This window comes from Polyodon spathula, chromosome 2 (genome assembly GCF_017654505.1).
Source record: "Polyodon spathula isolate WHYD16114869_AA chromosome 2, ASM1765450v1, whole genome shotgun sequence".
NCBI lineage: Eukaryota > Metazoa > Chordata > Actinopteri > Acipenseriformes > Polyodontidae > Polyodon > Polyodon spathula.
Genome location: NC_054535.1, coordinates 43,523,695 through 43,540,511, shown reverse-complemented (window position 1 = coordinate 43,540,511; position 16,817 = coordinate 43,523,695). Strand labels below are relative to the sequence as shown.

At 37.2% G+C, this 16,817-nt stretch overlaps 1 protein-coding gene across 4 annotated transcripts in view; it reads left to right on the top strand.

The window, feature by feature from the left end:
- The window catches only part of LOC121296876 (rho GTPase-activating protein 10-like), an 80,574-nt gene that overhangs the window by 27,910 nt on the left and 35,847 nt on the right, over positions 1-16,817 (top strand). For all 4 annotated transcript variants that reach the window (XM_041222793.1, XM_041222778.1, XM_041222787.1 and 1 more), the window contains 11 exons: positions 2,880-2,951; positions 3,632-3,733; positions 5,434-5,544; positions 5,915-6,019; positions 8,287-8,416; positions 8,508-8,614; positions 9,404-9,498; positions 10,836-10,917; positions 11,085-11,124; positions 11,840-11,908; positions 12,422-12,496. In XM_041222793.1, the coding sequence (XP_041078727.1) occupies positions 2,880-2,951; positions 3,632-3,733; positions 5,434-5,544; positions 5,915-6,019; positions 8,287-8,416; positions 8,508-8,614; positions 9,404-9,498; positions 10,836-10,917; positions 11,085-11,124; positions 11,840-11,908; positions 12,422-12,496 (988 nt within the window). The remainder of the gene's footprint in view (positions 1-2,879; positions 2,952-3,631; positions 3,734-5,433; positions 5,545-5,914; positions 6,020-8,286; positions 8,417-8,507; positions 8,615-9,403; positions 9,499-10,835; positions 10,918-11,084; positions 11,125-11,839; positions 11,909-12,421; positions 12,497-16,817) is intronic.

The following is a 16,817-nucleotide window of genomic DNA, read 5'->3' as shown; positions in this document are numbered from 1 at the left end:
CTTATGTAGTATCATGGGCACCTACCAAGGACAAAAAAGCCACGTTTGTGTACCCATATGTTTTAAACTGGCATAGCTGGGAATACCTTTTTAGTGGCTTTATTATGGCTGCAGGCTATCGACACCACCAGGCTTGAGTATTCACCTATGGTTGAAGTAAATTCTCTTAACTAATTAACTGAGGAAAATTTGTTTTAAAAGAACATAAACATAAAAAAAATGTATATATATATTTGCAAATTTATTCAAAAAGACTTAATATTAGCTTGCTGCACATAACGCAGTTGTAGAAAGTTCACATCCCTGTGGAATTCAGATCCAGGTATTTAGTAGTAGTTGTAGTTTACGCACGTTCACCTTGGATGTGGCCCACAAAATTGGTGTCCTCAAAGAGCCCGACCAGGTAAGCCTCGCTGGCGCCATTACAGTGGAGTTCTGGAAGCACAGGCCGGTCCTTCAAATCCTGGGCGATTTTCTCTGACCAGCCGCTGGAATGGCAGCTTGCGGGTCAGCAGCTTGGTGAGGTTTCTTCACGCCGCCAGGCGATCTTTCGGCAGCCTTGGCAGCGAGTTGCTTCCTGGGCACCTTTCCTCCTGCTTGCATTGTTCTTGCCATCGTTCCCTGCTTTCAGTCAGTAACTGTGCAGAGAGTTCTGTTTTAAATAGTAGTAATAGTCGTTGTAGTAGGGTGGGCGAACAGAGCATGATCGGGTTCGTCACCATATGAGGACGACAGAGTGAAGTATTTGAAGTATTGTCAATTCAGCCATTTTTGAAGTTATGTAAGATTATCCCAGTAATCGTCAATCGCAAAAAAAAAACAAAAAAAAAAAGCTGTTTATTTTAAATTTAATATTTGTATAATGCTATGTCTGTTTTTTTTTTTTTGGTCAAATGAGGCAGGCTGCACTGTCTGTGTTTTTAAGACAACTTTAAAAACTTAGTTGAAACCCTGTTTAAGAAAGCTGTACAATGCCAGCAAGTCGTGCAAGGCCAAATTATATGCCAGTGTAAAGCCATGGGGAAAAAAAATGCAAGTGCTACGCCTCAAGTGTTGTAGTGTATTTTAATTGTACTAAGCTCTTTTACATGTCTTGGGAAACCATCACTGGTGCGTGAAATGAGATAACAATAATCTGGTTGTGCCAAGCAATTAGGACAGATTGTCCGAAAGTGGTTGACCTAAACTGTAATTTCTGTGTTTGTTACTTTTCTCTGTTTTCATTTGAGCTGTACTGAAACATTTATTTGTAATAAATGTTGTCCAAGCTTGTTGTTTTCACATTTTTTTCTGCACTTTGGATAATTGAGTGAAAGGTATTTAAACAATATGAATCCTGCAGTTTGCTGGCTTTTTGTGGAACAGCATTGCATGCTTTACTTTTTCCAGCACACGATTCATAGGAAACAAGCTGAATGTTTGCCTCTCTCTCAGATAAGATCCGAATGAAAGCGAAATAACATTTTGTTATGGCTTATTATTGTGAGTAACTTTGGAAAAAGCCCAGCTGACCCCTCTATGTAAACTCCATATTTTACATAGAAAATTGTAGTAACAGGTTGCTCTTTCACATGTGCGAGTTTAATTCCAAAGAGAAAGACAATCAAACACAACCCTTCTATAGAATTGAGTTTAGTTCTAGTGTTTATGACACTGCTATTCACTTACAATATTGTCTTGTTTTGAAAAAGGAAAACTCTGCTCAACTGCCTTTTTTTCTGTTCTACAGTTGGTAGAAATCTCTGTAACCACACCTTCTAATCCTATAATAACTTTCCTGAAGATATACATGTACCGCAATGTTCTGCTCTTGTGTTTTTTTTAATACAATGTAGAATTGTTTCTAACTCAATTTTGAAGTTTTCAAGTCAACTTTTTCAGCACACAATTTAATATTATATTAACCTTACATGTATCTGTTTTAGTAAATTATGTAAAATAACTTTAGGTTTCATTCAGTTCTCTAATTATCAAAGGCTACACACATTTATTTGAGCCAGTTTATTTTTTTTAATACATTTGTAAGTGAAATTCCAGGCTGTGGTAGGGGGAGTGGGTCAGCTGTTGACGGATTAGAAGAAACACAAGAGGTGACATTGACATGCCCCTCAGAAACACGTGGCACTGAAAGTAAAGCTCTCCCAGGGGGGACATGCAACAAAATGAACAGAACCAAAAAGACCAAATGAAACATTGAAAAACAAACTGCAAACAAAAGGTGCTGTGAATACAGTGAGTGCTACTCTTCCATACAGGTGGTCCTGTTGTGACACCTCACTATACTCATAATCTGTACACTAATCCCTATTCCAATGAAAACCCAAACCCATGGTTGTACACATGGTCATTGGTGGTTTTAGCATCTTCTTCTGGAGTTATTCTGGACTTATCCTAGTTAGATGTGCAGTGATTGGAGGTTCTTGCTTTTAAATGCTCGTTGTTCCGGTAGTGTGAACAGTAGGGGTGAGAGGATTCATCATGTATCTCTGCATCGCGATACTTTACAAGACGAGATGATACGCCTTCGTGTGTCATGATAAAAGCTTGAAATGAGCAGCTAATATGCTACATGACTGTAAACTCCACTGGGACGTTGCACAATGGGTCATGTTAACCCATTGTGCAATTAATTTGTTTTCATAATCTCAAAACACCTCATTGCTATACTTGGGTAGTGGTTGATTTAAAGGCCGGTTTCACAGACCCTGATTAGCACTAATCATTATGTTACCTAATGTTATTTTAGGTATAATAGTCCAAGATTAGTGCTAATCGGGGGCTGTGAACCTAGTCGAAAGTGTATAATGTTTTCTCTCTTTGACAAAGAGTTGTTGTGTTTTTTTTTTATTTTTTTATTCATTTTTAATTAATTTTTTTAGTTGTTTAACATCACGGAGACGCTGCTGAAACCTCTGGAGAAGTTCCGTAAAGAGCAGCTGGGGGCTGCAAAGGTAATCGTGTAAATCCTGCCTTTGTGTCTGCAGTGCACTGCATGCTGCATGACCAGTGGGAGGGGGCAGCCAACTGCTTTGATCCGCATGGAGCCTCGTTCAGCCCCATTTCAGTAAAGGCATGCTAGAAAAGTGTACATGAAGGCAAAAAACGGGGCAAAAGCTAGACCTTGAGCAGATATGATCCATATATGCTGATCAATTCCTAAACGTTAAAGTGATCCTTTTGTTTTGCACAAATCTGGCATAATTTTAACTGATCTTTGGTGGCAAATATTAAGGAAGTTTAAGGGATTTTTTCTGATTGTCCAGCAGACAAGTGCAAATCAGACTACTGGTTTGCCGCAAAAAGATGAAAACTCTGACCCCTGTGTTGAACTTTAAAATTTTTGAAGGGTGACTAATAATAATAATAATCTGTGATTTATTTTGTGGTTGGGAGTAATTAATCCCCCTGTAAATAAGACTTAACTCGGTAATCAGAAATACTGTCAAACAGGTATTATTATTATTATTATTTTATTATTATTATTATTGTTGTTACTAATAATAATAAGAATAAGTTATGTGTGAGGTTTTGCTAATCTAATGAGTTAAACTAACATTGCGTACTAGTCCAGGATCATTTGATATTTTAATAGCTTGCTTTTTAGGATTGTTTTTTTTTCTGTAACATACAGGAGGAAAGGAAAAAATATGAAAAAGACACAGAGAAGTACTACAGCGCTGTGGAAAAGGTTTTAAGTATGTCGGCAAAGAAGAAAGATCAACAGCTGCTGGAGGTACAGTAGGCCTTCTAGGGTCAATTCTTCTTGCTTCTAAAGTCAGCCGTATTGCTGCTACTGTAAATGTGATATATATTGTCGTGGTGAGTTAAAGGGATGCTTTTTTTATATTTTCTACGTATGTCATAATTTAATTTGTCTGTTTTAAAAATCCTACAGTAAAACCTGTCCAATCCAGCCCCTCTACAGTACCTGCATTCTGTATAATTTGGCATCATTTTTCGGTCCCTACCAAATCCCTATTGAAATGAATGGTGCGATACCCTCTGCAATTTGGAACCTGTTCTATTCTTTATTTGAAAATCTTGTTTGCCTAAAATTAATGGATATCTGACTGTGCAGTCTGCCGTCAATAGATTTATTTTCCAAGTTTTATAATGAAGTATGTTGCATAAATACACACATATCCTGCAGGTATGGTAGAGTAATGAAGAAAGTACAATACTAGTTACAGGGTATACCTAGACAGTACCCCCTAACCTTAACCACTTCTGTATGTACTGTAGTGTTCAAGTCATTTTTCATTTATATCTTTGGTATAGCATTAGATTTTGCACCATCTGTAATCCTGCATGCTGTATAATCCAGGACAACATTCAAGTCCTAAACGATACTGGATCAGACAGGTCTTACTGTATTTTGTGTTCTGTATCGGCTAATTCTCTCTCTTTCTCTCGCTAACCTTTTTTTGTTGGTCATATCGTTATTCATCAAGATTACTAACTATTGCTGCAAAAATTGATCCTGAAGACTCTTCAAGCCAATTAGAAAGCATATAGCTGTGGTGCTGTGTACCCACTTACTCACAATTATCCTTGATAAGTGTTTTAGAAGCATTTTATCTGGAATAGTTAGTAAGCAATATGCATGGCAAACAATCATATAGAACATGCATACTAGATTATTAAACATGTATGGTAATATAAATATAAAATATCGTATCCCTTTCAACTTGCTCTGCTATGATACATTTAATGAACTGGGGCTTGAATAACTGCAACTCAAGAGAGGTGAAGGAAGAAACCCCCTTCGTACCAAAATGTATTAAGATGCAAGTTATTATAGTATGCTGTGTGCTACCCGGTACCAGGAGGTACCCGGTTCAAATCCCAGCTCAGCCACTGACTCATTGTGTGACTCCGAGCAAGTCACTTAACCTCCTTGTGCTCCGTCTTTCGGGTGAGACATTCTTTTAAGTGACTCTGCAGCTGATGTATAGTTCACACATCCTAGTCTCGTATCTTGTAAAGCACTTTGTGATGGTGGTCTACTGTGAAAGGTGCTATATAAAAATAAATTATTATTATTATTATTATTATTATTATTATTATTATTTATTATTATTATTATTATTATTGTTGTTACTAATAATAATAAGAATAAGTTATGTGTGAGGTTTTGCTAATCTAATGAGTTTAATGTGGTAAACAGTGTGTATTATGGCTTGAGGAATATATATTATTAGACTGTCATGATATTTATTCTGCTGGCTTACTGCCGGCATGCTGTTCATGGGGGAAAAGTCTGTATCTAATAGAGCTGTGAGTTATGATTCATGTCCTTTGTCTTGTTCCCCAGTAAATCAAATGGTGTGCTTTTTGGTATATTTGTGTCTTCAACATACCTTGGTTTCCCCATGTCACTTTTTTTGCTTGGAATATGGGTGTTCTCTTTGTCTGATTTATCTTCTTTTACAGGCAGACAACCAAGTGGAGGTGATGAGACTACATTTTCACGAAGAGTCGCTGGAATATGTTTGCAAACTGCAGGAAATCCAGGAAAAGAAGAAGTTTGATTGTGTAGAGCCAGTAAGTGCAGCGTGTTTTACAGAGGCGTGGGCAGGAAACCACAAGTATAATAAATAGAATTTTAGAATGGTCTGGACATGGTATGCAGTAAAATCAAGGATAACTATTATAATAAATCCCCCAAATCAGTAAAAGTCTCAGGCTTCTGGTGACTGCCTCGTGACCCAAGGTGGCAATGATATTGGAGTCATGTATTTTTATTTTTATTTTTTCAGTTTCCGGGTGGATATTCTTGAATTACTAGTATAAAAAAAAATATGGGGCCCTTATGTCTAGGATAGCAATGGTCCCATGAGTCATATAACAAGAGTGTAACACATGCAAGAAAAGTTATTAATGATTGCCAATTTTATTTCTATGTGTTCTTTAGATGCTGGCTTTCTTCCAGGCGGTTTTCACGTTTTATCATCAGGGATATGAGCTTGCACAAGACTTCAGCCATTACAAAACAAAACTGCAGATTAACATTCAAAATGTGAGTTATTTTACTATAATACTATGCCTAACCATACATTTTAAAAACAGGTGCCTGAGAACTCTTTGGCTCCTGCTCAAAGATGTGTTTGTACCAGTGGTGGGTGGTGGCTGGTGGCCAAAAAAATTGGGAGGTAGAAGAAAGGCAGATGTGCCCTTAAGCCCCCAGCAGCAGTACAATCATATTATTATCATAGTGGTATCATAGTAGGAAAATATATCTCACTTTACTGACGCTACTGGTGTCGCAAAGCAATGGTCATACAGGCACGCAGTGTCTTCTGGGAATAGTAGGGTATCTGGTACACACTGAAAGGTCTTTCCAATCAGCTGAAATGCAGAGGAAAACTACAACCCCCCACCCCCCTTAATCCACGCATGTCAACAACGCTGGCTTTACATTTAACTTTATTTTTCGTCCTAGATGTTTTTTTTTAAATGTTCCTACCGTTATGATTTTTTTTTTTTTTTTTTTTCCTGGTCAAAATCTCCTTCAACTTCACACATAATCACGCATACTCAGTAAAGCAGTGCTCCAGCAGGGGGTGGAGGATATGAGTTGCTCCTCCAATTAAATCCAGGAGTCAGATTACATCATCTGCCATTGCTAGTACTGTACTGTGTGTGCTTATAGGAGATACGAGTTTGTAATGGAGGCTTGTCTTCTCTAATGAAAAAAAAAAAACCCTCTGCTCTGGACCCTTCCAATTAAAACCTGAGCTCAGATCACGTGATCTGCTTTTGCTAGTACTGTGGTTAATAGCAGGATTTTGTAACGGAGACTTGCCTCCTCTGGGGAACCAACACTGCTTTTAAGATAGGAATGTTGAATCTGTGGTTTTGGTTAAAATGTCTTGTTTGTCTTGCATTTTAGACTATTTTTGTTTTATTGAACATTATTATGTTATAATGCTATACAACTATATATACGTACATACATACATTTATTTTTTGCACTTTTTAAATTTTTAGGTGGCACTGCCTCCCTTGCCTCCTCTAAGGAGCTTCCACTGGTTTCTACTTTTTGTGAGGGTTTAAACCATTTTAACTCAGTTAATTTTGAACCAGGATTTTGTTTCAAGATGTCTCAACTACTAATTTATTTTGTAATTTTAATTGAATTAATATTTGGTGAAATGATCAGTTTCATAAAGTAAAAGTGAGAAGAGATTGTATGTTTCACTAAAAGTACCTTGTGTGTTGCAGGAACCAGTATGTGCCTCCTGGTGTGGCACTACTAAATTTAAAGCACGTCATTCCTTGACTTGTGAGCAGGCAGAGTGGGGAAACTGTAACTTAGCCCAATATTGCCATCTAGTGTTTCCTGGACCTTTACTTACTGCAATGTTGGGTGTATTAAAAGTAGTGGAGTTCAGTTAATACCTGATTTGGTGTTCTAAATAAGTAGTACATCTAAACAATTTGATAGGGGAGGAGCTGAAGATGGCAGCATCAAATTTTTGTTCCCATTGTGCTTTTAAAGTTTGAGTGTGTGCTATTTTGTATGTAGTGGGGTTTCCAAAAATATAGTGTTATACAAATGTTTAAGTGATGCACCTTTAATTTTTCTTGTCATTTGTTAAAATTGGAAAAACATTTTACACTTTATTCACATGTAAAGTCTGATTTCAAAGGTATTTTCAGGATGTCAGCTGGGGTTTGAGAACAGGGGCGTGTCACTGATCACTGCAGGAAGAGCGATTTAAAAAAAAAAAAAAAGTGGGCAGTAATCCTTGCACTATTATACTAGGAAGTAGAATTAGTTTCTTAGTTTGTTTACTGTACACATGGTGTTTGCAAACAAGCAAAAACAGCTTTCTGTTAAATGTCGTGAAAATACATTTGAAAGAGAATTAAAACTTTTGTAAAAAGTTGGCATGAGTTAACACTGAAAAGGAAAATTACAGGTACATTTAAAAAGTTGTAGCAACATGTGTGGATGTATAACGCTATTTTTCGGAACCCCACTACTTACTCTTAAATGTATAGTTAGTAACTCCGCCCACTTTTTACTGCCCATTTTATTGATTTTGTTTTATGTTTTCATTTTACTAAGTTTAAACATTTCTCAAGCAACAACAGACCCAGGATAGAGGACTGTTTAACTGTAGGTTTGTAAGAGTAGCGTAAATTGTTAGTTCTCAGTGATAGAGGTGCAGTGGAATATAATCACACGCTGATTAAGACTTAGGCTCCACACCATAATGAACTGTAACATAGAAACTATTTAGTACTTTACTGATTTTTGTATTCATTTATATTTTAAAGACAAGAAATCGGTTTGACGGTACCAGATCGGAAGTAGAAGAATTGATGAAAAAAATCAAACAAAACCCAGAAGCACACAAGTGGAACAGCCCGCTCAGCATTGAGGGGTACTTGTACGTCCAGGAGAAGAGTATGTTGGATGTTGCTTGAATAGTTCATCCTTACCAGTTCACTCAATGCAAGTAGAGGTAGCACCTAAACCATTCTGTCTTGTTATTTAGGGCCTCCCCCTTTCGGCTCCAGCTGGGTGAAGAAGTACTGTATTTATTTGAAAGAGCAGAAGATTTTTAACATGGTTTCATTTGATCACAGATCTGGAGGGAAAACGGTGAGTGGTGTCTTTTTAATAGTTTCTTTTAATATTACACAACTGCTAAGAGTTTTGTTATAGTTGCTAACTTTTCACTGTCCTCGTCTTCTTTTTTTTTTTTCTTTTTTTTTGGAAAAGCCAAAATTGTATATGAAGATGAGCTTGATGTTATATCTGCCAGCCTGACATGAGGTTTTTATTTGTTTATGTATTTATTTCTTAATGGGTTTTACTCCATTTGTTTTGTCACAAGAAGCTCTTAGGATTCACTGAATGGGTTACAGCTCCTTCCATCTTTGACAGAATTCACAGAAGCTAATGGATGGTTTTGCAGCCCCAATTATCACTTTATCTTGGACTACCTTATGTTGCCTTAGGTAAGGTAGTCCCAGATTTAGTGATTTATGAGTGAAACCAGTAGTGCAAGTGAAATTCAACAAATGCTAGTCTGTACTTTTGTGTCTGTCTTTTTGAATTCTGTTAGCACTAATGGTTATAGAGCAGGGGGATGCAATTCCGGTCCTGGAGGGCCGGTGTCCCTCCTGCTGTTTGTTCCAACTGACCAATTAAGCCTCCAGTAATAATTTAGGGTACAGTTTGACCTAAAACCAGGAGGGACACAGGCCCTCCAGGACCGGAATTGCCCACCCCTGTTGTAGAGTATATCTGTTCCAAAGCCACCACAGACTCTCACTGCATCCCGATTGTGTGAGTTTGATGCAGTCGTGTGTTTATCATTTGTACAGTAGATCTTCCTTTGTTAGTGTTGACACCACTCAGGCGCTGAGTAATCTGTGTGCTTTCTAGGGGGAACCGGAGTCTTTCATCCTGAAATCCTGCACAAAGAAAACAGGAGATTCTATCGACAGGAGGTTTTGTTTGGAGCTAGAGGTAGCTGACCGGTAAGATTTATTTTTTGTACAGGGGTTGGACAAAAAATTGGAAACAGCAGCTATGTGCAGTGTTAAACAAACTGTTTTATAACTTGTTTATGAATTTTCTTATTTATCTGTATGGTTTGATATTGAAGTTTAAGATGTCCACTGAGTTTAAGAATTTAATGTTAAAATATATTAAGTTATGCAATCAGTGTGATACCTCGAAAAAACATGCGCTGAGCTGATAAAGAACCTTGTAGAACACACACATGGTTGTACAGTAGTTCAAAGTAACATTGCAGTTAAAATGGAAATCTCTTTCTTTAATGCCTACCCCATTACCATTAAAGATTGTACAGTATTTATCGAGATTACTCATGACTTGAAGGTAGTGTTGCATTTTATCTCCTGAAAATATGTTTTACTCACTCAGTGTTACAATCAGAGGGTAAGTTACTCCAAGACCCAAAACCTTATCTAGAGCACTGTGTAGTGATGATTACAGGGGGTTCCTATGTGAGCTGTGGGAGAAACTGACAGAATGAGGTGAGATGACAGGTGGAGGCTGTTAGAGCACAAATCTCAAACCCCAGTGCACTAGAGTGGCATTTTGAAAAGAGCTTTGAAACAGACTTTAAACTTACAAGTGTAAAAAGTTGTCAGGATTTTAACAATGAAAAGAAAAATGACAGGTAGGTTATTTAAGCAGTTGTAGCAGCACGCGGGGACGTGTAACGCTATATTTTTCGGAACCCCGCTACTTACTCTTTTATATATTTTCTGTACGTATTATATTATGTAAAAATATTTGTACAGTAGGCCTAGACATTGGCACAAACAGATCATGGTGCCGCATTGACACGGTATGGTACTATACATTACTTTTATATATACTGCACACACTTTACAGAAATAAATCCTTTTTCAATTTACATTTAAAAAAATGTGCAGGATATGTGTGGCTGCAAGTAAAACACATAGCCTCCTGCTACTTTTTGTTTTCTGTTGGTACGAGTCAGACTTTCATTGCAGATGCAATCAAAGATGATAAATTCGGAATTGTTAATTAATTTGTAATTGAGTACTGTGGGCCATATTCAGGAAACTTGCTTTTAAATTGCATTTGTTCGTACAAGTTATTCAAAGACTGTCCTTGACCATACTGCATTTTAATGGGGTCCAGGATAGCCTTTTAAAACACGCTGGACACACTGTTCCTTGCTAAAGCACTTTCAAATCTGTCTTGGCATAATCACAGATTTGTCTTGTAGGAATTGAGTTAAATGTGTTGTACCTGCCAGTAGTGTTTGTGCTCCGGAGAGTGTCTTCACCAGTGCTTATACTATGCTGGTATTTCTCAGACCAGGTCTCATTATCACCGTGCAGGCCTTGTCAGAAGATGATCGGAAGCAGTGGATGCAGGCTATGGGAGGCAAAGAACCTGTAAGTGATACAGTTTGATTGACTTTTGATAAACTGTGATATTGGGCACTCTAGTTTACTTACAAGTGCAGTAATTAAGTAGACATTTTAACAAGGGAAAGTTTGATAAAGAGGTTTGATTTCCATTTATTATTGCAGCTATTTAAGCATTTTCTCTATAACGACAGGTCTGTAAGTTGGGCAGAACTTATTCAAAGAGGGAAGGAAGTAAGTATACAATTTCAATATGTTGCGCGGTTTGTTTTGTGTTTTACAGTAACAAGTCTGATTTTAAGCTCTTTTATTAGTATTCAGTCCTTTTGTATTTGTTTCACAATCCCAGGACCCCTGCATATCTGCCGCATTTTGGCATGCACTACATCGATCATTTTTTGCTTTTATTAATACTTTTAAAAAAGAGCACAAACAGGAACTGTATTTGTAATTTGAATTTGTCTTATTGGTTTTACAGTTAAGTCTGGTCATAAGAAGATAGTTAAAATATTTGAAAACATGTCATTTTTCTACAGTTTAATACAAGTGCACTGTTTTGTTTTTACATTTCCAAATAATTAAAACAAAGCACTCCAAAAATAGAAGGGTCTAAGGGTGAGTTTTCTACCTTTTTACACTACTTTCAGTTTCAGACAGAAGTAGTAGACAGTTCACCTGGGTGGTCAGTGTTTTTTAATGTTACATGCCAAGGGTTGCCCAGCCTGGTCCTGGAGAGCCACAAACCTGCGGGTTTTCTGGGTCCTTTTAAATCAGTGGCTAATGACCTAGAGCAATTTATTGGTAATAACATCATTAGTTCTATTGAGTAATTGCGAACTTGGCTGGAAAAAAAATCAGAAGACCCTGCGGCTGTCCAGAACTAGTGTTGTTGCTGTTGTATGTGAAGCACGATGTGGAATAAAAGTAATAATTGCATTTCTCTTTTTAGTTGAAGCACACCTGGATGAAATAGGACTTTCACTTTTAAAAAATTGTATCGGCGCAGTTGAGTCCAGAGGTATGTTTTAATGCAATGTACTTGGGTTGGTAACCCATACCAACTCAGCCGATCCTGTTGTGTGTGTTTTTTTTTTTTTTTGCTTGCAGTTTAACCTCCCTATCTGAGCAGGTTTTATAGCTTTTTTTTCAACATTTAAATAAATAATTTCTAACTAACAAAACACAATAAATCCAATTTTAATCTTGAAGGTGTAGTACTGTAGTTTTACCACAGGATGGCATAGGCTTCTTAACTGATTGATCTCTGTTTATATTTTTATGGTAAGGAATCATGCATAGCGCTCAAAGAAAACAACACGATTTAAAAGGGCACTTGAGAGTCATCAGAATAATGAATGCTCTCCTCAGAACCACTCGCCTGAGTTGAATTAAACTTTGCAAGGACATTTATTGCAGTTATTCTGCATTTTTTGCTGTGTAAGTCATAGTGAATTCACAGTATAGACATATGATTGTCTTTTTGCTCTGATTGCATTGTCACTGTGTGCTGGGATTGATTCTCTTTCAACAGGGATTACTGATCAGGGGCTGTACAGAGTCGTTGGCGTTAGTTCCAGGGTGATGAAGCTTGTGGGGCTATTAATGGGTAAGTGTTTGTTTTGTTTTGCGTGTGTACATATATGTGCTCCTCTGAATACTCTGTACAACTAAACCATTCCCAAAGCAGCTGGTGCATCCAAAACAAATTCCCTCTTCAGCTTAATATATCTGTGCATTATGAGTGTTTGATAAACACACGAGGATTTAACCGCGTATAACCGTTTTCCATGTGGCTACAGTTGCTTAGCAGGAGGGCAAAAAAATAAAAGATTCTACCACTTAAGTTCTACCAAGAGGCAACTTGGATAGATGTTGTATACCAACATGTTAACTTGTGTTGCAAGTTACCTGAGCTGTTTCTTGGACACCAAAGCAGCCAGGACAGTTAATAATACAAAAATAACAGCAGAATTGACCATGCATTCTGGGTTGCAAAAATCAATTTTAACATTTTTAGTAACGCTAATTGGTAGTTTTGTTTAAACTTTTGTAGGGGCCATATTTCTAGAAACAGCATTGTTCAAAATCTTCTGTCAGGATAATTAAGAACTCCTGAAAATTGTTTTTTTTGCAAGTTATGTAACATCAGGGTGAGAAATAACCAAAGGGCACCGGTGGCAATTGCCTAGTGCCCAAACTGCTTGCTGCAATACCTGTTGCCTGTAAGCCTGCCCGTCTTTTCCACCGGTGTCCCTCAGCACCAGCACATCTGATCTGCATCCATTCATAAACTTGCTCCGTGTCAGCTGGCCTGTTCTGTCACAATTTCAATTTAATTCTGTCTAATCTCATCCTGCGAGAAAATGAGTAATTTATCATAATGCAGTATTATTGTTGCCATTCTTTTTACTGTGCACCTCCCAGTCCTAAAAAGACAAAAAAGACGGACTGTATCATTGGTTAATGACATGCAAACAGAGGGAACGACACGGTTATATTAGACTGAGCTCTATATGACCGCGCTCCAAGGATCTTTCAATCACAAGTAATCACTGGCAGTGTCATTGTGATTTTTGGTCTGTGAACTCTGTGCCAAAACGTTAAAGAAAGATGGAAGTTGGCAGCAAAATGGGATTTACCTAGGTAAGCAATGGGTGCACAACGATTCATCCCTGATAATAATAACAGTTTTAATGTCAAGTACTGCAGAAAGGATGAGATTAGATAGAATGAAATTAAATTGTGACAGAACAGGCCTAAAATTACAATACTTTAAAATGCAACTGTGCAATACACATTCTAACTCTTTTCATTTCTTCTGTATATATAAACTGCTTATTTATAACTTATTTCAATGACCGTTGATGTTTTTTAATTCGTTGTTATTTCCCCCCAAAACATCAACACAAAAAATTAACACATGATTATTATTAACACATGGTCATGATTAGTTTTGCACAAATTCTTCCACAAAAAAACCCTAAATTGAGCAAGTAGCTTTGACATGGTTCAATTAGCAGCTCCCTGCGTTATTAAATGAGTAGGAGAGATAATATAATAGTGAACGAAACACAATTTATTTTTCCTGAATTGAATGTCCAGCAATGCACCATAACAAAACTGTAAATCCTTTGCAGCTATAAATTTCAAGAACTGTGAAACTATAAAGCCTCTCATGTAAACATCTAACATTGTGCACATCCAGCTGTTCATCATTGTGATGCAGAGCACTCTCCAATGCTGATGAAGTTTCTGTTTCTTTTTTTTTCTTTTTTCAAAGACACATTGTTTGTACAGGTTTTGTAACGGCGGTTCGCAAACTACACTACAGACCGAACAACTAATTTGACCACTATTGTTATTAAGTTCCAGCCATGGGTACATCTGCAGCCAGTTTGCCTGAAAATCTATCTATTTTAACATTCCCTTCACTGACATTACTTATAGTGCTGTTGTATCACTAAGGCTGTATCTAAGCCTCTAGTCTAATCTACAGTAGCTATAGAAAGTCTGCACACCCTTTAACTTTTTCCACATTTTGTTGTGTCAGTGCCTCAGAGTTTCATGCATTTAAATGAGGATTTTTTTTTCCACTTATCTACACACCATACTCGACACTGTTAAGGGGAAAAAAGTTTTTATTGAGAAAAAAAATTATATATTAAAAATACAAAACTGAAAGATCATAATTGGATAAGTGTCCGTCCACCGTCCACCCCCCCCCCCCTTTGGAAAAATTTTGAAAGGGAGGTATATACTTTCTATAGGCGCTGTATGTATTAGTCAGTGGTGTGTGACTGAGTTTAGTAAAAAATACCCTGTTTTTTTTTTTTTTTAAATATCCATTGTATGTTTTCATTATGAAAGTTTTATTTTTATACCATTTGATTTTTACAATGGAAAAGTGGTTTATATTTTATTTTTGTAACAGTTAGTATGAAGTCACTTTGGTGCCCTTGGATTGGATTTATGTTTAGCTTTTTTGCCCACTAAAACTGCCTTGGTGCCCCTGAATCTTCACACCCAACAAAGGCAACATTGCCTTGCCCTTCATTACCTGTAACATTAGGGATTTAAAATTTCTGTTTAATAATAAAGGGTGCAAACGTATCACTGTGTTAAATGCTTTATGAATGTGACAGTTAGGTTTCTTAGAATTTTTTAAGCAGACGCTGGAATAATTGGGTTTTTTTTTTTTTTCCTTCCCCCAAGAAAAAACCATTCTGGTATGCCTTTCTACTAGAGGTTTGTTTGTTTTAGGTTTTCATTTCTCTGTGCATATTTTGACAACTCACACCTGGAGAGCATTAGCTTTTAGCTACGTATTTCAAAATATGATGGTGCATGTGTTTGCATTAATAATAATGGGATGTGATGAGGCTTGTGGAGTTCTCAGATCTGCCACAGGCAGCAGGTGCCTGAGTCTAACAACTTCATTGGTATTCAGGGTCCTTCCTGCCTGGCACACTGTGCTGCTTTTAAGGGACCAGCCAGGTCTTATCCTTGTGGGTGACACTTGGCTTTCTGGCAGAGAAGAGTGTAGAAAATCATATTGTGACCCCTTCCTCCCACCCCCAATGAGCAGCCACCACCACTCTGTACGTGTATGGAATGACAAGCGTGTTTGTTCAATATACTGCTGTCAGTTTCTGCGCAATTTATCAGATCATTTTATTTTGTTTTTATTTTATTTAAATATAAGAATGCCCGGCGGAATGCAGAGGTTTCATGAGTTTTCTGACAGATAAGATATCCCTTGGCGCATAACCACCACTACTAACATTTATGGTTTAGGTTAAAGTACAAAGTCAGTTTAGTTTCATATTTCATATCTAACACCATAATGCAAAGTCTTGGTACGGTGGCTCTGAAGTGCAACACACAAATACAAAAAAAAAAAAAAAAAAAACACAAATTGCTGAAAACACAAAAAAACAAAAGCACAAAACTCAAAAAAAAAAAAAAAAAAAAAAAGCAGGAAACACAAATACAAAAAGCCCACAACACACAACGGAAGTAATTTCCAATGGAAATACATCACGATGGAGGCCACTCCCCCAGATACCCAGCACTGTGTCAACCTGTTTCTGGAGAAGTTGAAGCTGTTTAGAAAGCTGGTGGGGAACAGACCTCTTGTTGGGTTGGGGGTGGAGAAAGCCACACACACAGACTGGAAACAGCTAAAAATGTAAGGTTGTGCACTCTGGTTTCATGAATCCAAAAAAAGCTTGCTCCACACAAAAAGAAATGACTTGAGCCTCCCAAGAAGTTTTCAGTTCTTATGTCTACCTCCATGTCAGTTTAGGGCTCTGATGTTGGCCTTGCTTATTTCTGCAGCTGCTTGGCAAACTGGGTGTTTTTCTCTCTCTCTGTTTCACATTGGGTGTGGGTAAACCTGGCTACATGTTTTAAAGAGAGTTGTGCATACTGTACAGTGCACTGTGTAAATGAGACCCTCGATGTTTACTTAAGTTGTTTCTTAATTTGGTCTTTGTACCGCAGCTATTTCTCACAGCCGGTCCTAGTGTAAGGGCTGGCAGTTAGATTTTACTGTTAGTGGTCCAGCCGTCAAAATTAAACCTAGATGTACAGTATCACTGTTTCAGTAGTGTCTGAAAAAAAAAAAAATGAAGGTTGTTATTTTATCCAACATCTGTTTAATTTCGATCTAAATTTAGACACCTCTGTCCATTTCCAAGATCCAACTTATTATAATCTAAGCGATTCTGGTGGAGGTAGAATATTGAAACTGATTTTAAGGTGTGGAACTGATGTAACAACTATAGTCACTTTATGGCATGGACCAACATTTCAGAATGCAAGCTGTTTACCATGAGTAATTCTCAATTCATTTTAAAATTGATGACTTTATATTAAATAGTAAAAGTGGCTGAACAATCTCTACCTTGCATCTTATGTAATGTCTT